The sequence below is a fragment of the Eurosta solidaginis genome, chromosome 1, assembly GCF_040869045.1.
Source record: "Eurosta solidaginis isolate ZX-2024a chromosome 1, ASM4086904v1, whole genome shotgun sequence".
NCBI lineage: Eukaryota > Metazoa > Arthropoda > Insecta > Diptera > Tephritidae > Eurosta > Eurosta solidaginis.
Window position 1 is genome coordinate 122502990 of NC_090319.1, and position 26734 is coordinate 122529723.

At 36.3% G+C, this 26734-nt stretch overlaps 1 protein-coding gene across 7 annotated transcripts in view; it reads left to right on the forward strand.

Moving 5' to 3' along the window:
* Nucleotides 1-26734, forward strand: part of tacc (transforming acidic coiled-coil protein) — a 593942-nt gene that overhangs the window by 47543 nt on the left and 519665 nt on the right. For 3 of the 7 annotated variants that reach the window (XM_067759783.1, XM_067759786.1, XM_067759787.1), the window contains exon 3: nucleotides 3766-3909. The exons of the other annotated variants lie outside the window; for them this stretch is intronic. In XM_067759783.1, the coding sequence (XP_067615884.1) occupies nucleotides 3766-3909 (144 nt within the window). The remainder of the gene's footprint in view (nucleotides 1-3765; nucleotides 3910-26734) is intronic. 7 annotated transcript variants of the gene reach the window in all.

The window sequence follows — 26734 nt, forward strand, 5'->3', positions numbered from 1 at the left end:
AATTTCATTAAAGCAAGCTATGTCAAAGTTGTATTTAGATAAATAAAATTCAATGGCGTCTAAGTTCGCTTCAAATGATTGGCAATTTTAACATTAAGGTTTATTGGAATGAGACAAGGCATTTATTTTTTCCTCGTCCAATTCTATCATTAGTTTGTCAAATTTGGCGGAATGTAATAATCTACATCAAGTTTGGTATATTCGTAAAAAATTGATTTTGGCAGTTCTCTTCCGATTTTTATTGAATTTAGTGGAATTTGCTCACCGGTTATGGGATCTTTCCTTATGAATCTGCGTACTGACGCGATTGGTACACTCGATTCAGCTTCTTTTAAAATGTCCTGTTCAGAGTAGCAAGTGGGAACGCCTCTAACTACCCCATATATTTCTAAAGCTGTTCTAGGAACAAACTGTCTTAATCCTCTTTTGCCTAGGCGTTCGTCCATTATGAAATTGTTTGCTGAATAGGTATTTTTAAAAATGACTTTATAGAGAGTTCTTCCTAAGGCCTTAACATGATCAATGTCACGAAAGCGTAAATCTTTTATTTGGCTACATAAAGCAAGCCCAGTTGTCAATTTTTCATTTTTTAAGCTGGGGCATTGGGAGCAGTCTACCAATACGAAAATTTCACCGGTAAATCTGGGTGGGTATACAATTTTTATTGAGTCGTGGATATTATTTTTTAGTACGTTAATGTGTGTTTGTGTATTGGCAACACTGCTTTCTGCAGTAGTTTTGTCATTTGTTATGTCTGTTGTTCGTTGTGTTAATGTTTCGTTTGCCGTTTTTCCTATGGCTAACGGAACCTGAAGAGACTTAACAGAATCCCCGTTACCTTCGTTTTTTTTCCTTTATTTTAACAATGCCGTTATTCGATATTTCAAAGAAGCACGTAACATTTTCATCATTTAATATTTTAGGCTTTTTTTGTAGGACCACGTTCCCCATCTTTACATCCAGCCGATGGGGCCGCCATTTTGCTCTTTCTTTTGCGTGTCCTGACGGACACTCTATCTTTAACTTTACCCAGAAGTGCGCTTTTTGGGCTGCACTCTTGGGTTGAAATATATCAATCTTTCTTAATGATTTACACTTTAGCCAATATTCACTTACCCAGACTTTTTAAAATGATCAAAATGTTTTTTTGTAAGTTGTTTAGTAAATTAAAATTTACGCGCGGTTTTATTTAAAACTTTTTTAACATCACTTTTGTGCCTATAAAAGCACTACACATTTTTTGCAAAACATTTATTTTACGACTTTTTACTCAATTTGAACAATATAAGAAATATTTACGTCAAGAGAAAAATTTAATAAGCACTTTATGTGCACAAAAAATGTACTTGTATATTTGACTTTAAAATTTGTTTAACACATCCACTCTCGCTGATAGTTGCACTCGGAATGAAGAAAAGACATAGGTTAAGAAAAATATAATAAAGTAAATGTTAGTATACTAAAACGTAAAAGCAACAAAGCATCAGAAGATGTTGCTGGAACCAGTGTATAGAATTTATATAGACACAAGGTTGCGGAATTAAAATCATTATCACTACCCAATAAGAAAGGAAGTAATAAATAAATTTAATTTATATTTTCTCGTAACATCTATAATATATTACAATAATTATGGTTCCTGTACATTTTGTAAGCACTGTAGGTTAGACTAAAAACCTAAAAGATTTTCATAATTCCTTCAAATATAATTATTACTTAAAATATGTAACTAGCTATTATCAACATATTCTTGTGTTTTTGGTGTACAGCTGTCTCGAACCTGTGCCAAATAGAAATTGTATGAAATGGGAAGCATTGGACATGTTTGAGAGAGAGTTGTATGACGTGGTCTGAACCAAACTTACAGCTTTAGTTATATGCTTTTATTAATATTACTTATATAAATTTTTTTTCCTAACACCTCTAAATTGTTTCTTTTGTGTACATACATACTGTATGTACATATGTGTATACATGAAGATATACATACATAAGGCCGATTAAATTGAAGTCGGATGACATTTCCTAGTAAATACTTTCTTTTGTGTAAATTGATTATTTTATTATATACGCTCGCGCATACATATTTACATACATATGTATAATACTTTTTGTTAAAGTTTAAAGATACGAACTAAGCGTTGATAGGAGTAATTATAGTTCTACTTTTAACACAAATATATGATATTTAATGAGAAATGTTTTCTGTAATTGAAATTTAAAACTTCATACATAAATAGGTCAACTAGGCTTTTAAGAAGTATTTGCAATGGATTGAATTTTGTTTTAATAATCATCATTGTTATAATGGGTAATTAGTTTGTTTTACTTTGGTTTGAGACACAGGAGTTAGTGTTAATGTATCGGGGCCTCAATAACATCTATGAGGCCAATGGTAGGGCGGGTACAGAGGCAGCCACCAATCGTTGCAACAATGAGCTGCCATGCATAAAGGTAGGTATGTCATATTGATGAAGTGTGGCATGCAAGTCCGTTTGTTGTTTTTTTCTTTTTTTATATTTTCTTATGCTAGTGTATCCCAGTGTGCAAACTAAATTATTCTGTTTGGCCATTGACTGGGGAGAGTAGTGCTGTGCAGTGATCACGTTAAGGAATCCACGAAGCTGAAGCTCCGGGCCTGAACGCCAATGCACACGCCGTGGTCATTGCACCTTGCCACAAGCACTGCTGCTCTTTTGTCCTTGAATGTGCCTATCGCACATTCAGTCAATGGATATCATAACAATATTTCGGCTACACCAGCAGAAATGGTTTATGGTCAAAATTTACGTTTGCCTGGGGATCTTATTGTTTCAAGTTCAGAGAATATAAGTTCATCGGATGTTTTAAATAGTTTGCGCAAACATTTTGAAAATGTTCAATCGAATTTGCAACATCAATAAAATTCTACTGGAGTTTTTGTTCCAAAGAATTTAAAAGACTGCCGATTAATTTTTGTTCGTGTTGTAAATAAACATTCTTTACAACATCCTTATGAAGGGCCTTATAGAGTTGTAGAAAAAGATGTTAACAATTTTAAAGTAATTATAAATATTGAAGTTAAATCCATTCATATTGATCGTTTAAAACCAGCTTTCATTGAAACAACATTACAAACACTAAAAAGAAAGTTACTTTTAACTTATTTAATATTAAATCTGTGGAAGGGGGAGTAATGTGTTATGTTCTTTTAATTTATGATGTTAATATTAGTTTCATATATTTTCAACTTTATATAAATCTACTTTGAAGAAATTGAATGAATTGTTCTTGTTAATTTTTTATATTTCAATTTTGAAATTATAATAATCAAACATTTTCATTCTATAAAAATTCCTTAAAAAAGAGACGCGATCATACTTTCGGGCGTTGTGCCATAAAAATATTTTATAATAAAATTTTAACAAAAATAATAGTGGTGTATTTATTTTAAATGGACTACTCACAAATTAGTGTATCTATTTTAAGTGGTATAAAACCCACACTTGTTACCGGATCTTCATCCGGCAAAGGACCATCAACATCGATAACACTCCCCTAGACCTTCGGGGAGTGTCAATATATGAAATGTTGCTCTATGATGGATTTATAAACTTTAAAATTTCTGATAATAAATCTACATGACATCTTCCAAAAACCACCTTTCTTGCCAATTTTGGAAACTACATAATCAATATGATTATCAAATTTTAATTTACTGCCAATCTGAACCTCTAAGTACTTGAAAGTTTTAACTTCGTCAATGTTCGAATTCATTATTTTTAGCTCGATTTTGCGATTTTGATATCCGCTTCACTAACTTCGAGTAATGTACCATCCCGAAACAGCCTGATTTTGCTATATTTTAACGCCGAAGATATTTCATTTATACATATAGGATCGGGGCCAAGACCGAAGTCAATAAAAATCGCAAGTATACTTTTCTTTTGATTTAGTTAGTTATTTAAAGCTGTTTCGCAAGAGTGCTCTTCTCTTAACCTTCATAAGTTCTTCAAAATTATTGACGTTCAAGTTCTTTGGGTCAAATTTGACCCAAGCGGTAAAGTTGTGGTATAGAACTAATTTAACATATAAAAAAAAAAAAATGTGTTATAAAATATAGCATATTATATTTAGCTAAAATTAATAAATATTTTATACTTTTAACAGCATTTATTTCAATCTTTTCCTTTTTGATTTCGCAAAACTAAGCAAGAAACACATATTTAAATACAGTATATGGAATAAAAATATAATATCAATTATTTAAATTCAATAAAAAAATAAATTTGAATTCATGGCAAAATTATATCTAGATAATTAAAATTTTTAATTATTTGATCGGTCACATAAAACAATCGTTTTAGAATGCTCCTTACATACAAAGGTTTCAAAATTGGTACAGACTAATCCAGTTTTATTATCTGACTTCTGGCATAGTTTGCATCGACGTCTTTTGTCTGGGCTTAACTCCGGCTGTTGATCGTGTTGAGCCAAATCTTGAATTCTCTTACGGATTTCCCGAGAAAATTTAGCCCTTGGTAACGTTTCTCTTTTTTATATAAGGCGCTGTAAGCTGTCGGCCTACGTTTTCCAAGAAGTGCCGGCGTTTGGAAAAAGAGTTTTCGTTTTGGCCTTTATTAACAGATGTAAATAAAATAAAAGCATTATACGCTGATATGTCAATCATATTGCTAAATACAACTTGGGGCCATGGATTTGTCTTTCTTTTGCAAGTATAACAGGACACAACTTTATCTAACGTATCTGCACCACATTTACACTTGTTATAATCCAATATTATTTGAGGTTTTTTGTCTTCGCGATCACTTACTTCTGAGCTATGATGCAAAGTGCTAAGCAGAAGCACCAGTCTGGTTTTCTTTGGGATGTAAGATAGCAGGGTGGTGTTCTCTTGAAAACAAAATGTCGAAGAATAAAGAGGTCTTCCTTTAGTTGTTACTAACTCTGACTGCAACTCAGGCTTACTTTTGCGAATGGTTCTAACTAAAGTAATGTGTTTTTCCAGTAGTTTTTGTTCAAGTTGATAAGATGTAAAAAAATTGTCTGCAGTCACATTATGCTCTTTAAGTCCAGCTGTCAAATCAAGAACTACACGCATACCTTGGTTTTTTTCGAACATGGCTCCTATATCTTTGCCTGTATACGGTTGAATACTCCAGGCATAACTAGTAACCGCATCACAAAGAACCCAAAATTTGATCCCATATTTTGCTGGTTTGCATTGTCGAAATGGGTGTCTTCCTCTAAATGCTACCAGCTGCTCATTGATTGTTACATCTTGTGAAGGGTTATAAAGTTTGGGCAACAAGTCAACCCACAGATTCCACAGTTCACGTATCGGTGCAAACTTGTATACCATTCGCCGTTGGCTGCGAGTGTCTCTATTGTCGAACCTTATTACTCTTGAAACGACTTTGAACCTTTTCAATGGCATAATTGCTCCAAATATGGGTCTTCCTCTTTCAGGGTGCCATAAACTTTCGGTACTTTCATTATTTGAGCGATATATTCCAGCTAACAAAAATAAACCAATAAATGCGAACATTTGAATCTCATCGATGCCGGTCTAGTCATCACCGAAAATACGTTTTCCTTCAATGTTTGTGCATTTCAAAATAGTGCTCATCACAGGAGTTGGGAAGAATAATTGAAAGCTTGACATCTCTTCCCCAGTAATTCTTGAAGAGGCGTAGCGAGTTACACCTGGACTTTTATTGATAACATTCTCTATGGGGGCTCTTCCATATCTATTGCTACAAGGCGCCGTGAATATCTTATTTGTCCATTTTTTGTAACGAAGTCCTCAGTGAAAATATTTTCGTTATTTGACTATCACTTTCACTATCCGACGACTCAGCGTATTCAATGTTATCTTCACTTTCTGAACAAGATTCCTCTTCGTCTGATACTTCATTCCATAGGACCTCTATTTCACTATCTTTTATTTTCTTTGAAGCCATTTTTCTTAGCGTTCAAATTTATTCGTGTTACCTTTCTTCTTTTGCAAGCAAAGATTTTTCGTTCACTCACAAATCAATGATCTGGGGATTCCCCGATATAAAAGCACAAACGTGATAAAAGGCAGCGAGACAAACATATGTCTATAAGAATTTATTTTGAATAATAATAAATAATAAAAATAATAGTGCGTTTACAATGGGTCAAACTTGACCCGAAGACCCTATTTGTAAAAATTTTATATCAATAAAAGTAGTAAATATATGAGTTCAAAATCATTGTACATTTGTCGCTTCTAAAATGGACAAAAGTCATAAAATATGAAAAACTATATCCTCAAACTTTTCGGGAAAAAACGATTTTCTTCCTAAAGTGGGTCAAATTTGACCCGAATACCTTATAAAGGTTAAACCGGATTGTTCTTTTAAAATTATTTTATTCATTTAAAAGTAATTCACGATTCGGCAACGTGTTAATCGGTCTAAGATTTTCCGCCATTATTGAATTTTTTATTTTCTTTATTGTTACTATTGTCGATGTCTTAAACGCGTTAGGCACTGTTCCCTCCATCAAAGATTTATTTTTATATCGACATAGAAATGTCCGATGTATGAAACCGAATCTTGAATTACTCCTTCTGACAGTAAGTTTTCTTCCCTCCGATTTTATTTTTGAACCTGTTAGCTACCAATAAATCTTAGAATTTAAAACCCGCTCTAACCGTATATTTAAAATTGTTAGAGATGGGAATCAGGTAAATACCAAAATGGTAAATAACTGGTAAATTAGTTATATATAGTAAAAATGGGTAACTACCCAAATATTTACCCAAAGGAAGGGTAAAAATAATATTTTACAAAATATGGGAAACAAACACACAAATTCAATTAAAAATGTACACGAGTTGTCCTACATACATAGATGTGGGTCGAATTAGTTTTAATCTGTAATGTAGCGTTTTTCAAAAATCTTTACCCAATAATGCATGCCGTTGCAAAAATTTTTGTTTACCCAACAAACATTTTAAAACACAAAAAAGTCAGTAAAAATATTTAAATCGGAGCGTTTACAGTCGATATGAGCTCATTTGAGAGGCCGGAATAAATGTAGTTCCCTTCTTGCAACGATCGTCCCGTATGAGCCTATTAACATATATCATTTGAGCCTAAATCTGAATAAGAGCCCGATATTAATCTTAAAAGGCTTTTAAACAGCTCATATTTAGCCTCTACTGGCACTCTTTAAGGCAACATACATATATTACTGTAACGAATTTTGGAAAACTCCGCTTATTTGCAACCTTCTGCTAACGTTCGAATCGCTGAACCTTCGAATAAATAATTCCAATATTATGTATTGCAAAATGGTCTTTATTAGACTACTTTGGGAGTAGTACAATTATACTTCAGTTCGCAACTTATAGTGTTTAAATCAAACTGATTAGTTATTACTCAGCTTGCGCTGCTTTTATACTCTCCGTTTCCTCGTTCACCCATTTCTCCTAAGGTCTAGTAACTTCGCGAACAGTCGTATCTCATGCTTGGTTACTTACCAGCTATATACATGTATATCTGTAGTCCACGCCTCTCCCATAGCCATATACGTGTGCATATGTGAGTAACTACTTCGGCTGATGACTACATATTTGTGTGTGTGAGATATCTCTTCGTTGCCTTGTATGCAGGTGTATAAAATATGATGGTGTATTCATGTACACAAGTATTTTTGTTGTTATGATTATTCAGTGATGCTAATAATATTCGCCACATTACTCTAAATAACTCTTATTAAATGTCATCTATTTTGCCTATTTACTAAGCATTGTTCGGGCTTATTTGAGGCATATGGGGTTCGACACAGCAGGACAAAGTGCGGCAGTTTTGCTGTTACATTAACAAATGTTCAAAATACTTACATTTTTAAGATGTAGATGACTGTGAAGATGCGTCCATGAGCGGAAAAACGTCGATGACAATACAAAAAGAAATTGCAAGGGTAACAATAACACTGCAACAGCCGGCTGGGTATTGGACCAAACCCACTTGTTTGTAGAGATTGAGGCTTAAGTAGACAAAGTACTATCTCCGCTTTTCGAAGTTAGCCTCCAAAAAATAGATATCGGCTTTAGAAGTTAGAAATTGTACATTTCGATTTTTTTTTTTTTTTGTTAACGCGTTCAGCAAAATAAAAAAGTAAAAATGTGGTCGTGGTCCGCATTTTTCTTTTATTTGAAGGGATGAATTCTTTTTTTTTTTTGAAAAATTTTATATAACAGTTGTTATACGAGGTGAAAAGTCAGAACTTCGTAAATATGAAAAACCTCATTACTCCCAACCCATATAAAAAATCTTAATATTGATGTGAAGGTGGTTAAATGGCCTTTATTTTGATATGCATATCTTTAAAGAAAAATTTGGCAAACCCCCTGTTTAGGCGAAAAAATGCGTTTTTTTACCAAACATTTATTTTAACCAACACAATTTCCAACTGGTAAAACTATCGAATATTAAAGAAATCATAAACTTGCATTAAATGTGCTATTTTCAAATCAAAACACTGCGTTTTTATACTTATGAGCTCTTAACAGTACATATGTCCACTGTGCTTCCCAACAAATGATGGTCATCAGGTGTGCGATGCTTAGTACTCATTCAATATCCCATCCGCTACTATCAAAAGTTACAATTTCTCGACTTATGTCAAAGAATAATGAGGTCAATGCCTTTCATATGTTACACCTTTCACGATCACTGTAGGGATATTGCCCCTCACCTCAGTTAAATTTACTGCTTTCTTAAGGTGCTTCCACATTAAGTTACTATCTCAAATATTTGAATCGATACTTTTCTCCATATTTAATTTTTATAAGTTTTTTATAATGCTTTGCGACCATATTATATTCCGCAAAATCATCCGAAGATCTGGCTTGTCAATGCAATTGGATTTTTAATTTATTAATTCCAGTCAGCTCATATCGTACCATTTATTTCTCGACTTCACTTATCTGTTTTGTTAATAAACCCATGCCTCCCCTTTGTCTTACCCTCTTCCACTCTTATTTCCTCCAGGGTCTGTATTTTCTAGTTTACCTTAATCGACTCATTCATTCCTCCGTAAATCTTCCCGTTTTCCCTCACTTTTCCCGCTCTTGCCAAGCTCAACTCTCACTATTCCTCTTCTTGTACTTATTCTTAATCTTCCTGTTAACTTTCATGTAGCCGTTTCAAATGTGGAGATATATCGAGTTTAACTCTTTTCCGTACATTACATTGCATGTGTATTAAAAAAGTAGCAAAATAGTACCAAGAATTTTCTCTTCCTACTACTTTAAAACTCATGACCGGAAATTTTTCCAATATAAAATTTGATTGAAGCATACCAAATACAGCGAATAGGAGACCTTGTGAATGCCTAATTGTAAAAAAATTTAAAAATTTTGTCAATCAAAAGATATTCAAGAAAAACTGAAAAATGACTCTGGGCCGCTCCGAAAGGGGAGATGGGATCTACAGTATTTTTGTGCAAAACACCTTTCTGGATTAGCGGCTTTCAGCTGCGCTTAAAAAAATTACCCTGGGTGAGCCAACATCGATTTGGAGATCAAAACAATATATGTACATCCACACAAAACCCTTTTCTTCACAATTTTTTTTTTTTTGTTGGTACAACAAAATTATCTAAGTTACAACAACCATATGAAATTTTTCAATTTCTTTTGCAAATATTTCTTGACAGACGCCAAATTTTCAACTTCCGTTTTCGGGCTCCTGATCCTGGGTCCAAAATGCATCTTCTGATATTTTTGGAACAGTATTAAAGTGTTATGCTGTCGTATGTGAAAGCAGTCATAGCCAAAATAAATGTCAAATTCTTATGCTTTACACATACCAAAAGTTGAAATTTGCATGTCAGATTGCGCTAGTGACGTTCGATTTGCCGTTCTCCATAAAAACGTCTTTTTTTGGAAAAAAAAAGCAGATGTTTTATTTTGTTAAAAATCAAATCTTTTATATATTTTGAGATACTGAACTCGAATATGTACAAATGGGGATATCGCTTCTCACAAAAATGTTCACCTAAACTACGATTGAAGTTTAAGATATTGGTTTGTGGTACAACGAACTTTTATATCGTTACGAATTACCTATTACACAGAAAGAAAACTTTTTAATTCCAAGTCACATTTTTTTTAGACTTGAGATGCTAACCCCGAATATGTATAAAAATGTATATGTTCAAACAATAATTTTCGCGAAAAATACCAACAAAGTATATGCCATCGTTTTGGGTGCAATTTATATGAGCGAAAAATGTCTCAGATTTTCTGATTATTTTGTAACGAGTTAAGCTTTGGCTCATATAAAATTCACTTAAAACCTATCAATCGCATACCTTTTTGCGACCTTTAAAATGCAAATTTCTATTGTTACCTATACTGTTTTTTACAAACAGCAACTCAAAATCTAAAGTAGGATTGATTTTAAATAAGCTTTTAGTTTATTTGTAATAATTAACAAGTAAGGAAGACTAAGTTAGGGTGTAACCGAACATTACATACTCAGCTGAGAGCTTTGGAGACAAAATAAAAGAAAATCACCATTTAGCAAAATGAACCTAGGGTAACCCTGGAATGTGTTTGTATGACATGTGTTTCAAATGGAAGGTATTAAAGAGGATTTTAAAAGGGAGTGGGCCACAGTTCTATAAGTGGACGCCATTTCGGGATATCGCCATAAAGGTGGACCAGGGGTGACTCTAGAATGTGTGTTGTACGATATGGGTATCAAATGAAAGGTGTTAATGAGTATGTTAAAAGGGAGTAACTCTTAGTTCTATAGGTGGACGCCTTTTCCAGATATCGCCATAAAGGTGGACCAGGGGTGACTAGAATGCGTTTGTACGATATGGGTATCAAATGAAAGGTGTTAATGATTATTTAAAACGTAGTGGGCCTTAGTTCTATAGTTGGACGCCTTTTCGAGATATCGCCATAAGGGTGGACCAGGGGTGACTCTAGAATGTGTTTGTACGATATGGGTATCAAATTAAAGGTATTAATGAGGGTTTTAAAGGGGAGTGGCCCATAGTTGTATATGCGAAGGCGTTTTCGAGATATCGACCAAAATGTGGACCAGGGTGACCCAGAACATCATCTGTCGCGTACCGCTAATTTATTTATATATGTAATACCACGAACAGTATTCCTGCCAAGATTCCAAGGTTTTTTGATTTCGCCCTGCAGATCTTTTTCATTTTCTTCTACTTAATACGGTAGGTGTCACACCCATTTTACAAAATTTTTTCTAAAGTTATATTTTGCGTCAATAAACCAATCCAATTACCATGTTTCATCTCTTTTTTCATATTTGGTATAGAATTATGGCATTTTTTTCATTTTTCGTAATTTTCGATATCGAAAAAGTGGGCGTGTCATAGCAGATTTCGGCCATTTTTTATACCAAGATAAAGTGAGTTCAGATAAGTACGTGAACTAAGTTTAGTAAAGATATATAGATTGTTGCTCAAGTTATCGTGTTAACGGTCGAGCGGAAGGACAGACGGTCGACTGTGTATAAAAACTGGGCGTGGCTTCAACCGATTTCGCCCATTTTCATAACAGTTTTCGTCATAGAATCTATGCCCCTACCAAATTTCACAAGGATTGGTATATTTTTGTTCGACTTATCGCATTAAAACTATTCTAGACGAATTAAATGAAAAAGAGCGGAGCCACTCCCATTTTGAAATTTTCTTTTTTTTTTGTATTTTGTTGCACCATATCATTACTGGAGTTGAATGTTGACATAATTTACTTATATCCTGTAAAGATATTAAATTTTTTTTTAAAATTTGACTTAAAAAATTTTTTTTTAAGTGGGCGTGTTCGTCATCCGATTTTGCTAATTTTTATTTAGCACACATATAGTAATAGGAGTAACGTTCCTGCCGAATTTCATCAGGATATCTTCAACGGCTGCCAAATTACAGCTTGCACAACTTTTAAATTACCTTCTTTTAAAAGTGGGCCGTGCCACGCCTATTGTCCAAAATTTTACTAATTTTCTATTTTGCGTCATAAGGTTAACTCACCTACCAAGTTTCATCGCTTTATCCGTCTTTAGTAATGAATTATCGCACTTTTTCGGTTTTTCGAAATTTTCGATATCGAAAAAGTGGGGGCGGCTGTAGTCCGATTTCGTTTATTTTAAATAGCGATCTGAGATCAGCGCCCAGGAACCTACATACCAAATTTCATCAAGATACCTCAAAATTTACTCAAGTTATCGTGTTTACGGACGGACGGACGGACGGACGGACATGGCTAAATGAATTTCTTTTTTCGCCCAGATCATTTTGATACATAGAAGTCTATATCTATCTCGATTAGTTTATGCCGTTAGGGATTACCGTTATGCGAACAAAGTTAATATATTCTGTGAGCTCTGCTCAGCTGAGTATAAAAAACGATAAAAAGACGCAAAATTATTTTTTTAACACGTTTTCAATATTTAGTTTTGAAATTTTTATCAATATCCGAATTTTCTCATATTGGCAAAGACGATCTATCAAACTTTTTTTGTTTGATAACTCTAGCCTAAAAAACCGTTACAGAGAAATTGAATTTTGAGACAACTTTTTTTCATTCGTCCCATAGTGAGGCGTCGAACGATGCATCTTGACCTCGGGAACAATAATAGGAAGGCGGAAAAGAAAGATTTTAGCTTTGTCAGGAGATATTTGCAGTTTAAGCTGAAAATTTTGTTGTGGTTGTTGTAATTTTGATGATTTTATTGTACACAGATGTTTAAGGGGGTGTGGGCTAATGCACAAAATTTACCTTCCTTTTCTTCTTGTGGGATGTAGCTGTGGTGGCGATGATGGTGGTTGTGATATGGCGCTTGGATGGCAATATGTCCCTGCTGCTAACGCCGGGAATATGAGTTTCACTCTGGTTTATTGGAGGTTCTCTTTGTGCACTGAGATTATGTAAAAAGGGCAGCTGGTAACCGAACGCGTCTCAACTGGCGAAACTATGCTTTCGACGTGAATAAAATAATTTAAAATTATGTATTTCTTTTTAATAAAAAAGGGTTTGTACAATTCTTTTTGTGTCACACCGAGATGGTCAAAATTTGTGAATTAAATGTAAAAGCAAATGTCAAAACATTGTGTATACATTAGGGTGGGCCAAAAAAAATCGATTTTCGTTTTTTTCAAAGGGTACACAGATTTTCGAATTCCTGACCATAAATGGAGTATAATGACCAAATATGAGTTTTTTATGTTAACGGGAAAGCGTGCCTCATCGACGTTTTTTGTTTTCGTGAAAAGCTTTTATGTAAATGAATATATCTTCTCACCCAAATATCGTACAGCCAACTTTTACCCCAGTTTTTGCAGGGAATTGAACGCTCTACAAAAAAGGTCTTATAAATTTAAATTTATTACAAAGTTCTTCGAGGTCGAAAATTGAAAGCTTTCAGAATTAGTCAGTCAGTGCCCTTTTTATTCACGTCGAAAGCATAGTTTCGCCAGTTGAGACGCGTTCGGTTACCAGCTGCCCTTTTTACATAATCTCAGTGCACAAAGAGAACCTCCACTAAACCAGAGTCAAACTCATATTCCCGGCGTTAGCAACAGGGACATATTGCCATCCAAGCGCCATATCACAACCACCATCATCGCCACCACAGCTACATCCCACAAGAAGAAAAGGAAGGTAAACTTTGTGCATTAGCCCACACCCCCTTAAACACCTGTGTACAATAAAATCATCAAAATTACAACAAACACAGCAAAATTTTCAGCTTAAACTGCAAGTATCTCCTGAAAAAGCTAAAATCTTTCTTCTCCGCCTTCCTAATATTGTTCCCGAGGGCAAGCTGCATCGTTCGACGCCTCACTATGGGACGAATGAAAAAAAGTTGTCTCAAATTAAATTTCTCTGTAACGGTTTTTTAGGCTAGAGTTATCAAACAAAAAAAGTTTGATAGATCGTCTTTGCCAATATGAGAAAATTCGGATATTGATAAAAATTTCAAAACTAAATATTGAAAACGTGTTAAAAAAATAATTTTGCGTCTTTTTATCGTTTTTTTACTCAGCTGAGCATAGCTCACAGAGTATATTAACTTTGTTCGCATAACGGTAATCCCTAACGGCATAAACTAATCGAGATAGATATAGACTTCTATATATCAAAATGATCTGTGCGAAAAAAGAAATTCATTTAGCCATGTCCGTCCGTAAACACGATAACTTGAGTAAATTTTGAGGTATCTTGATGAAATTTGGTATGTAGGTTCCTGGGCGCTGATCTCAGATCGCTATTTAAAATGAACGAAATCGGACTACAGCCACCCCCACTTTTTCGATATCGAAAATTTCGAAAAACCGAAAAAGTGCGATAATTCATTACCAAAGACGGATAAAGCGATGAAACTTGGTAGGTGAGTTAACCTTATGACGCAAAATAGAAAATTAGTAAAATTTTGGACAATAGGCGTGGCACCGCCCACTTTTAAAAGAAGGTAATTTAAAAGTTTTGCAAGCTGTAATTTGGCAGTCGTTGAAGATATCCTGATGAAATTCGGCAGGAACGTTACTCCTATTACTATATGTACGCTTAATAAAAATTAGCAAAATCGGAGAAGGACCACGCCGACTTTTAAAAATATAATTAATATAAGTAAATTATGTAAACATTCAACTCCAGTAATGATATGGTGCAACAAAATACAAACAAAAAAGAAAATTTCAAAATGGGAGTGGATCCGCCCTTTTTCATTTAATTCGTCTAGAATAGTTTTAATGCGATAAGTCGAACAAAAATTTACCAATCCTTGTGAAATTTGGTAGGGGCATAGATTCTATGACGACATCTGTTGTGAAAATGGGCGAAATCGGTTGAAGCCACGCCCAGTTTTTATACACAGTCGACCGTCTGTCCTTCCGCTCGGCCGTTAATACGATAACTTGAGCGACAATCTATATATCTTTACTAAACTTAGTTCAAGTACTTATCTGAACTCACTTCATCTTGGTATAAAAAATGGCCGAAATCCGACTATGACACGCCCACTTTTTCGATATCGAAAATTACGAAAAATGAAAAAAATGCCATAATTCCATACCAAATATGAAAAAAGAGATGAAACATGGTAATTGGATTGGTTTATTGACGCAAAATATAACTTTAGAAAAAATTTTGTAAAATGGGTGTGACACCTACCATATTAAGTAGAAGAAAATGAAAAAGTTCGTGGTATTACATATATAAATAAATTAGCGGTACGCGACAGATGATGTTCTGGGTCACCCTGGTCCACATTTTGGTCGATATCTCGAAAACGCCTTCGCATATACAACTATGGGCCACTCCCCTTTAAAACCCTCATTAATACCTTTAATTTGATACCCATATCGTACAAACACATTCTAGAGTCACCCCTGGTCCACCCTTATGGCGATATCTCGAAAAGGCGTCCAACTATAGAACTAAGGCCCACTACGTTTTAAATAATCATTAACACCTTTCATTTGATACCCATATCGTACAAACACATTTTATAGTCACCCCTGGTCCACCGTTATGGCTATATCTCGAAAAGGCGTCCACATATTGAACTAAGGCCAACTCCCTTTTAAAATACTCATTAACACCTTTCATTCGATACCCATATCGTACAAACACATTCTAGAGTCACCTCTGGTACACCTTTATGGCGATATCTCGAAAAGGCGTCCACCTATAGAACTAAGGCCCACTCCCTTTTAAAATACTCATTAACACCTTTCATTTGATACCCATATCGTACAACACACATTCTAGAGTCACCCCTGGTCCACCTTCATGGCGATATCCCGAAATGGCGTCCACCTATAGAACTATGGCCCACTCCCTTTTAAAATACTCTTTAATACATTCCATTTGAAACACATGTCATACAAACACATTATTCCTCCTTATTTTGTCTCCAAAAGCTCTCAGCTGAGTATGTAATGTTCGGTTACACCCGAACTTAGCCTTCCTTACTTGTTAATTATTACAAATAAACTAAAAGCTTATTTAAAATCAATAGTTTGAGTTGCTTAACTCCAGTTTGTAAAAAACCGTATAGGTAACAGTAGAAATTTGCATTTTAAAGGTTGCAAAAAGGTATGCGATTGATAGGTTTTAAGTGAATTTTATATGAGCGAAAGCTTAACTCGTTACAAATTAATCAGAAAATCTAAGAAATTTTTCGCTCATATAAATTGCACCCAAAACGATGGCATATACTTTGTTGGTATTTTTCGCGAAAATTATTGTTTGAACATATACATTTCTATACATATTCGGGGTTAGCATCTCAAGTCTAAAAAAAATGTGACTTGGAATTAAAAAGTTTTCTTTCTGTGTAATAGGTAATTCGTAACGATATAAAAGTTCGTTGTACCACAAACCAATATCTTAAACTTCAATCGTACTTTAGGTGAACATTTTTGTGAGAAGCGATATCCCCATTTGTACATATTCGAGTTCAGTATCTCAAAATATATAAAAGATTTGATTTTTAACAAAATAAAACATCTGGTTTTTCTTTTGCAAGAAAAAGACGTTTTTATGGAGAACGGCAAATCGAACGTCACTAGCGCCATCTGACATTCAAATTTCAAGTTTTGGTACGTGTGCATAAGAAGAATTTGACATTTATTTTGGCTATGACTGCTTTCACTTACGACAGCATAACACTTTAATACTGTTCCAAAAATATCAGAAGATGCATTTTGGACCCAGGATCAGGAGCCCGAAAACGGAAGTTGAAAATTTGGCGTCTGTCAAGAAATATTTGCATAAGAAGAATTTGACATTTATTTTGGCTATTACTGCTTTCACATACGACAGCATAACACTTTAATACTGTTCCAAAAATATCAGAAGATGCATTTTGGACCCAGGATCAGGAGCCCGAAAACGGAAGTTGAAAATTTGGCGTCTGTCAAGAAATATTTGCAAAAGAAATTGAAAATTTTCATATGGTTGTTGTAACTTAGATAATTTTGTTGTACCAACAAAAAAAAAAATTGTGAAGAAAAGGGTTTTGTGTGGATGTACATATATTGTTTTGATCTCCAAATCGATGTTGGCTCACCGAGGGTAATTTTTTTAAGCGCAGCTGAAAGCCCCTAATCCAGAAAGGTGTTTTGCACAAAATTTTTAAATTTTTTTACAATTAGGCATTCACAAGGTCTCCTATTCGCTGTATGTGGTATGCTTCAATCAAATTTTATATTGGAAAAATTTCCGGTCATGAGTTTTAAAGTAGTAGGAAGAGAAAATTCTTGGTACTATTTTGCTACTTTTTTAATACACATGTAATGTAATGTACGGAAAAGAGTCAAACTCGATATATCTCCACACTGGAAACGGTTACATGAAAGTTAACAGGAAGATTAAGAATAAGTACAAGAAGAAGAGGAATAGTGAGAGTTGAGCTTGGCAAGAGCGGGAAAAGTGAGGAAAAACGGGAAGATTTACGGAGGAATGAATGAGTCGATTAAGGTAAACTAGAAAATACAGACCCTGGAGGAAATAAGAGTGGAAGAGGGTAAGACAGAGGGGAGGCATGGGTTTATTAACAAAACAGATAAGTGAAGTCGAGAAATATATGGTACGATCATGAGCTGACTGGAATTAATAAATTAAAAATCCAATTGCATTGACAAGCCAGATCTTCGGATGATTTTGCGGAATATAATATGGTTGCAAAGCATTATAAAAAACTTATAAAAATTAAATATGGAGAAAAGTATCGATTCAAATATTTGAGATAGTAACTTAATGTGGAAGCACCTTAAGAAAGCAGTAAATTTAACTGAGGTGAGGGGCAATATCCCTACAGTGATCGTGAAAGGTGTAACATATGAAACACCGGAAGATATAGCTAAGGCATTGACCTCATTATTCTTTGACATAAGTCGAGAAATTGTAACTTTTGATAGTAGGGACAATGTTTAGAGATGGGATATTGAATGAGTACTAAGCATCGCACACCTGATGACCATCATTTGTTGGGAAGCACAGTGGACATATGTACTGTTAAGAGCTCATAAGTATAAAAACGCAGGGCTTTGATTTAAAAATAGCACATTTAATGCAAGTTTGTGATTTCTTTAATATACAATAGTTTCACCAGCTGGAAATTGTGTTGGTTAAAATAAATGTTTGGTAAAAAAACGCATTTTTTCGCCTAAACAGGGGGTTTGCCAAATTTTTCTTTAAAGATATGCATATCAAAATAAAAGCCATTTAACCACCTTCCCATCATTAGGTAGTTATCAGGTAGCTACATCTTTTCTTTTCATTTTACTCAACACAATTGAAAATATACATATGTATACCACAGAACTCATGCATATTGAGTACATTTTGTGATAAAATTATTCATTTCAGAAAAAGTTTTTGTTAAGTAAATTTTATATTTTATTTATTAAAACCATTTATACGAAATTTCATTTCTTAATACAGTATTAATACCTAAATATTACATTGAAGAACATTATTTCTAAGCCCTTAGTTATAAAAATCTTGTTTTATTGCAGTCAGGATATTTTGCTCGGTGTTCTTTAACAACTTGCATTAAATATTGAAATTGTTCTTCGTTTTTTGTCAAGCATTGATTGTATTCTGATACCAAAGCCACTCCACGCTCTGCTACGTCATTTACAACTTTTAATTGACTAAAGTATTCTTGATTTTCCTTATAACTGTCATCCGAAGGCCATGCTTCAACGTCAACATCAAGGAAATCAGATGGCAGGATAAAGATTTCAAACAGTTTTTTGGATTTCAGCGACGCAAAGTCACTCAAATTGGTTTGTGAACAATACGAACATCGAAGTACCGCAGAAGTCGCGTTGTTTATTGTCACTTGGCAACAAATTCGCCTTACCAGTGTCAAGAAAAACATTTTCACCCATTGAAATAATCGCTGATTTGGAACAATGCGTACAAAGTTTTGAGGACGAGAGGGAAAAAGATACCGTAAGGAGTGACATTGCGACAAAAATCAATACTTTTCAGCAAAAAATTAGAAACTGCACTAAGGACAAGTTTATACTGAAAACATCGACAGACACCAAAAGATTCCTTAACCAACACAGAAACGAGATCATAATAACAAATGCAGACAAAGGCAACAAGACAGTTATGATGTACAAAAATGAATACGAACTAAAAATGAAAGAGTTGCTAAACGACAAAAGCACATACAAAACAATTAGGAATGATCCCACACAAAAACTGATGAGGAAGAATAACACAATTATAAATAATCTTTACAAACAAAGGAGACTCGACGCAAAACAAAAATTTCAGCTGACATCCGCGGCTGCTAATGCTCCAAGACTTTACGGCTTCCGAAAATTCACAAACCACACGCACCACTTAGACCGATTTGCTCATCTATTAATGTACCATGTTACAAATTATCAAAATTTGTTGGAAGCATTTTAGAAAATATTATATCCGAAGATCTTAATATAAAAAGTTCACTTCAACTTAAAGAAAAAATCAATAATTTCACAATTCAAGACGACGAAATTCTCATTTCATTCGACGTCGTATCTCTTTTTACGAATATACCCATACATTTAGCAATACGCACTATTATGCAAAAATGGGAAAAATTGGAGACACATACTTACTTACTTAATTGGCGCTTAACCGTCTAAACGGTTATGGCCGTCCAACAAGGCGCGCCAGTCGCTCCTTCGCTCCGCCAACCGGCGCCAATTGGTCACACCAAGGGAGTTTAAATCGTTTTCCACCTGGTCCTTCCAACGGAGTGGGGGCCGCCCTCTACCTCTGCTTCCATAGGCGGGTTCCGATAGAAACACTTTCTTGGCCGGAGCATCATCTTTCATTCGCATAACATGGCCTAGCCAGCGCAGCCGCTGCGTTTTAATTCGCTGGACTATGTTGATGTCTGCGTATAGCTCGTACAGCTCATCATTAAATCTTCTTCGGTACTCGCCATCGCCAACGCGTAGAGGTCCATAAATCTTTCGAAGAACTTTTCTCTCGAACACTCCCAAAGCCGCTTCATCTGCTGTTGTCATGGTCCATGCTTCTGCCCCATATAGCAGGACGGGTACGATAAGTGACTTGTAGAGTATGATTTTCGTTCGCCGAGAGAGGACTTTACTTTTCAATTGCTTACCTAGTCCAAAGTAGCATTTATTGGCAAGATTGATTCTTCGCTGGATTTCAGTGCTGATGTTGTTGCTAATGTTGATGCTGGTTCCCAAATAAACGAAGTCTTTTACTATTTCGAAATTATGGCTGCCAACAGTAGCGTGGTTGCCAAGGCGCATATGCGCTGACTCTTTGCTCGATGACAGCAGGTACTTCGTTTTGTCCTCATTCACCATCAAACCCATATTTACCGCTTCTTTTTCCAGCTTGGAGTAAGCAGAACTAACAGCGCGGGTGCTTAGGCCGATGATATCAATGTCATCAGCATATGCCAGTAATTGCACGCTTTTATAGTATATTGTTCCAGTGCGGTTAAGTTCTGCAGCTAGTATAATTTTCTCCAGCATCAAATTAAAGAAATCGCACGATAGGGGTCACCCTGTCTGAAACCTCGTTTAGTTTCGAACGGCTCGGAGAGGTCCTTCCCAATTCTGACTGAGCTGATGGTGTTGCTCAACGTCATTTTGCACAGCCGTATAAGTTTTGCGGGGAAACCAAATTCAGACATAGCGGCATATAGGCAGCTCCTTTTCGTGCTGTCGAAGGCGGCTTTAAAGTCGACGAAGAGGTGATGTGTGTCGATTCTCTTTTCACGGGTTTTTTCCAAGATTTGGCGCATTGTGAAAATCTGGTCGATGGTAGATTTACCAGGTCTGAAGCCGCACTGATAAGGTCCAATCAGCCGGTTCACGGTGGGCTTCAATCTTTCGCACAATACACTTGAAAGGACCTTATATGCGATATTAAGAAGGCTGATTCCACGATAGTTGGTGCATTTTGCAGTATCCCCCTTCTTGTGGACTGGGCAAAGAACACTTAGATTCCAACCGTCGGGCATGCTTTCGTCCGCCCATATTTTGCTAAGAAGCTGCTGCATGCGCCTTACCAACTCCTCGCCGCCGAACTTGAATAGCTCCGCAGGCAATCCATCAGCGCCCACGGCCTTGTTGTTTTTCAATCTGGTTATTGCTATTCTAACTTCGTCATAATCGGGCGGGGGGACATATATTCCATCATCATCGATTGCGGGATCGGGTTCTTCATCTCTGCGCGGTGAATTGCTGCCTCCATTTAGGAGAGCAGAGAAGTGTTCCCTCCATAATCTAAGCACTCTCTGGACATCAGTTACAAGGTCGCCGTTTTCATTCCTACAGGAGTTTGCCCCGGTCTTAAAACCTTCCGTCTGTCGCCGTATTTTTTGGTAGAATTTTCGGGCGTTATTCCTGGTGGCTAGCAGCTCAAGCTCCTCGCACTCACGCCTTTCTGCTTCTGCTTTTTTCTTCCTGAAAAGGCGTCTCGCTTCCCTTTTCAACTCACGATAGCGTTCACACACTCCTCTTGTCGCGCTCGCTTTTAACGTAGCCCTGTAGACAGCGTCTTTTCTTTCGGTTGCAACGCGGCATTCTTCATCATACCAGTTGTTTTTTCGTGGCCGCCGGTAACCAATTTTTTCCTCGGCGGCAGTATGAAGTGCTTTGGAGATATGCTCCCACTGCTCCTGTATTCCTTCAGGATGAGTTGTGCCCTCAGAGAGCAGGTGTGAGAGTCGAGTTGCGAAATCATTGGCAGTCTGTTGTGATTGAAGCTTTTCGACGTCTAGCTTTCCTTGTGTTTTTTGTTCCTTGTTTTTAGCCGCGTTGAGGCGGGTGCGTATTTTGGCTGCAACGAGATAATGGTCCGAATCGATGTTAGGTCCTCGGATCGTTCGCACATCTAAAACACTGGAGGCATGCCGTCCGTCTATCACAACGTGATCGATCTGATTGCGAGTATTTCGATCAGGAGACAGCCATGCAGCTTGATGTATCTTTTTATGCATGAACCTCGTGCTTAATATGACCATGTTTCGAGCACCGGCAAAGTCAATCAGCCTCAGTCCGTTAGGAGAAGTTACATTGTGTAGGCTGAACTTTCCGACTGTAGGGCCAAAAACACCTTCTTTGCCCACCCTGGCGTTAAAGTCGCCAAGCACGACTTTTATATCATGACGGGGGCAGCGCTCGTATGCGCATTCTAATTGTTCATAAAAAGTGTCTTTCACCTCATCGTCTTTCTCCTCTGTCGGCGCATGGGCGCAGATGAATGATATATTAAAAAATTTTGCTTTTATTCGAATAGCGGCGAGACGCTCGTCCACAGGCGTGAACGCCAGCACTTGGCGACAAAGTCTCTCTCCCACCACGAATCCGACGCCGAAACTGCGCTTATTCGCATGGCCACTCCAATATATGTCACAATTTTTTATCTTCTTTCTTCCTTGCTTCGTCCAACGCATTTCTTGGATGGCGGTGATGTCAGATTTTGCTTTGACGAGGACATCAACCAGCCGGGCATCCGCACCAATCCCATTCAGGGAGCGGACGTTCCAGGTGCATGCCCTCAATTCATTGTCCTTCAAACGTTTGCCATGGTCGTCATCAATAGAGAGTGTATTTATCCGAGGCTTGTTGTTATATTTCATTGGAGTATGGTTTTACGTGGCGGGTCCCAAGCCCAGCGCACAACCCGCTCAGCGGGGGTGAAAATATTACTTGGCACGTTTATATAGCGAGCCGCTTGCTCCAAGACAGACGCCCGCTTGCAGCCGCACCTAGAGGTGTACAGACGCTGCCGATGAAATCTCCCCCGGCTAGCCCTTAAACCGATTATGTCAGAGTGGCCTAGCCAGGTTGTCGCCTTCTCACATTAGCTCACCGCTAAACGGGTGTTTAGCGGCTACCCAGAGGATACTTGGCCGCAAGCGACCGGCAGTAGTGAGCTGCTTGAACCGCATGCAAAAGAATCGCTCTGGCCATTCCCAGGTGAATGGCGGTCAGAAGCTTTCCCCACTTTCGTGGACTTCTACACACGGCCCCACCCTCCTGGAGACACATACACAAATAGAAAAAAAAGTTCCAGACGATACTCGATTTCTGCTTACGTGACAACAATTATTTTTCATATAACAACACCATATACCAACAAATCTACGGAATGCCAATGGGCAACCCGCTATCTCCAACCATTGCAAATATTGGTCTGGACAAAATATTGGACGACAGCCTCGCTGAATTAAAAAGCAAAGACATATATATCAAATACATAACCAAATATGTAGATGAAATATTCGCAATTGTTAAAGCTAAAGACGTGGAAGACATACTAACAGTATTTAATGCACAGCATACCAAGATACAATTTACTAAAGAATTAGAGCAGAACAACAAAATTGCCTTCCTAGACGTAGAAATACAACGAAAGAACCAAAACTTAACGTTCAACTGGTATGCAAGGTCGATGGCATCAGGAAGAATTATCAGTTATCACTCCAATCATCCATGGAAGCAGAAAATTAACACAACAACAAGTCTAATAAGGAAAATACACCTTCTAAGTGACGGTGATTTCATAGAAGAAAACAAGAAGAAAATAAAACATATTCTCTTCAAAAATAGCTACCCGAATACTCTAATAGAAAAGCTTATAATTAATACGACACAAGAAATGGACCACCCTAATTCATCAAATGGACAAACAGAAGCAAACACAAACAAAACTTATATTGGAGTTACCTACATACCCGGACTAACAAGTAATCAATCGCTTAGGATAATTATGAAAAAAGACAACATAACATTTGCTCACAAACCACACAATACACTTAATCGTTTCTTTACAAAAACAAAAGACAAAATAGACAAGGGACAACAATGCAATGTAGTGTATAAAATTCAATGCAACGGTAACAACAACAATGCCTGCAATAAATGTTACATTGGCACAACGAAAAGAGCATTGACAAGGAGAATACACGAACATGAAATGGACGCAAAAAACAGAAAAACAAATACCGCGCTTTCTCAACACCTGACTGACAATGACCATACAGCTGATTTTGGGAACGCAAGAATTTTAGATGTTGAGAGAAGATGCAAAAGGAGGATGACACTGGAAAGTCTCCGCATCCAACAACATATGACGAATGTCATGAATTTTAAAGAAGACATTGACAATACAAATAGCGCTTATACAGCAATAATAAAAAAATGATAAAAACAAAAATAGAAAATAAGAAAAATGAATGTGTCGATTGTCCTGAACCGGTGATATTATTGTGTTTGTACAACTAATTAAATTATTGTGAGTTATTGTTTTAATGTTGAATTTGTAATGTTTATTGAAAATAATGATTCCTTTTGTATTTTCATGTTGTTTGTTTGAAAATAAAATAGACTTCCTGATGATGACGCGGATGCGTCGAAATGCGTAGAAGAGAAAAGTAAAAAACTCTTTGTTTTTTTCTTTATACATATCGACCAAAACGGCTCCAACCCAGCAAACATTTTCATAAAGAATTTGGTCCAATCAACATATAAATCACTCAAATCCTTTTGCATTATAGAATTTATGCGGCTTTGATCGATCTCAAATCTTTTAGCTTTGGAATTCGTACCAACTCGATTTTTTACAGCTTCGCCACTTGTAATAACATCGAACAATTCTTCTCTCTATATTTTGACGTTTGGTAGTAGGAATACCATATTTTTTCCAAAGCTCTATAACCTGAGCTGCTGCATTTTTAGCACTTTTTGAGACAGAAGCTTTAAGATTATTTAACTGGAAAAAAATACGCACATAACTTCTTTCATGGTTGGCAATTTCAGCTCGAGAATTTTCAGCATTGGGATGCCTATTAAAGTAATTTCGTTATTCATCTTATACGGTTAACAGATTGATAACGACTACTTAAGAATTTTTTTTTTAAATATGATGTGCAACTTTTTTCTTTTGTGTTGTATAAAGTGAAAAGAAATGCTGTAGCTACCTGCTAGTGGGCTAAAAGATTTAAATATATACCTAATCCTTTCTTTAAAAAGACCTTCTGAATCACTGTTAAAAAGCGTTAGGTACGTGTATGAATGTATGCATGTGCGATGGCACATTTATGTATTCGTAAAGAATCTCAGGCAGGCGTAAATAGATTATAATATTAAATATATTAAATCTTCTCTAGGACACTTGCAAAACTGGTTATTTTCGGTTCTTATTGTTTTTGCAAACCAGATATGGGCAGCAATGTAGGCAACTACAAAATGTTAGCATCCAAATTCTGCAATTTTAATGCCGATTTTAAAGGTTCCGTTGTTAACCGTGAATAACTTTTTTATGGTTTGGTAAATGAGTAAAATGCATTTTACCTTTTTTGTAGACCGCGAAATTTCCTATTTAAATATCTAAAATTCGTTACTTAATATTTTTCTGTTTTTGAGCTACACAACTTTTAACAAAACATTATGGGTTTCAGAAATTAGTCAATTTTCGACCTCGAAGAACTTTGTAATGGTCACATTAATGAAAAAAATTTGTAAGCCCTTTTTTGTAAAGCGTTCAATTCCCTGCAAAAACTGGGGTAAAAGTTGGCTGTACGATATTTGGGTGAGAAGATATATTCATTTACATAAAAGCTTTTCACGAAAACAAAAAAACGTCGATGAGGCACGCTTTCCCATTAACATAAAAAACTCATATTTGGTCATTATACTCCATTTATGGTCAGGAAATCGAAAATCTGTGTACCCTTTGAAAAAAACGAAAATCGATTTTTTTTTGGCCCACCCTAATATACATATATGCATATGTTTTGCCAACCAATGGTTGGGGTTGCCAGAGGGGCGAAATATGTTCAAGCATTCATTTACAATTCCATAAGTGCTAATCCGAGTTTAACATGAGTTACGTATAATGGTTTTACGTATTCTAAGTAATTCAGGAGTAGTTCAAATATAATATAAAAGTATAAAATATGTAATAAAGTACATATTTGAACGTATAATAATTCATAAATATACGTTTAAATTCAAAATAGGTTAAAATTCAATAGAACATATGCAATAATACATATTGAAGCGTGTAATAATTAAAAATTCTTTATAAATCCAATGTTCTTAAGACTAATTTAGTTAAAATAAAGGAATTGGTGGTTGACGCCTGCGCCAGTCGCTCCAACATCGTCCCCGCCCTAGGCGCGTTCAGCGGCTAGAGCCTCTTGCAGCTCTTGAAGAGTTCTTAACGCGTCTCGTACGAGGAGGTCTGACACCTTTCCCCTGAAGGTGGGCCTTGAGCGGTGCACCGAAAGGTGCGTCGAGCGGCAGTAGATGCTGGCGGTTGTGCGTCGGTAGCTGGAAGAGACCGAGAGATAGCTGGGTGAGAACGGGGTCGCATGATGGGGGTAGAGGGTACTACTTGGCGACCAGGCCGGGGTGCCTGGGTGTGACGTGGGATGCTCGGGGTTGCATCCCGTCGGTGCAGAAGAGAGTGGTGCCTCAATCAGCAAGTTCGACAGCGATCATACGAACTGCATTCATCGCTGGCATGAGATAGCGCCAAACAATTCAAACAGAATTTATGCGCCCTCGCGAGTATCCACCGTTGTGCCGGCTTCATTTTCTTAAATATGCTACAATTGCGAAGAGCGTGCGTCCGTGTACATACGCGGCATTGTCGGTAGTCGGGTTGCATCGGCGGGCTGCGCGCGACCACTGCTGACCGCAAGGA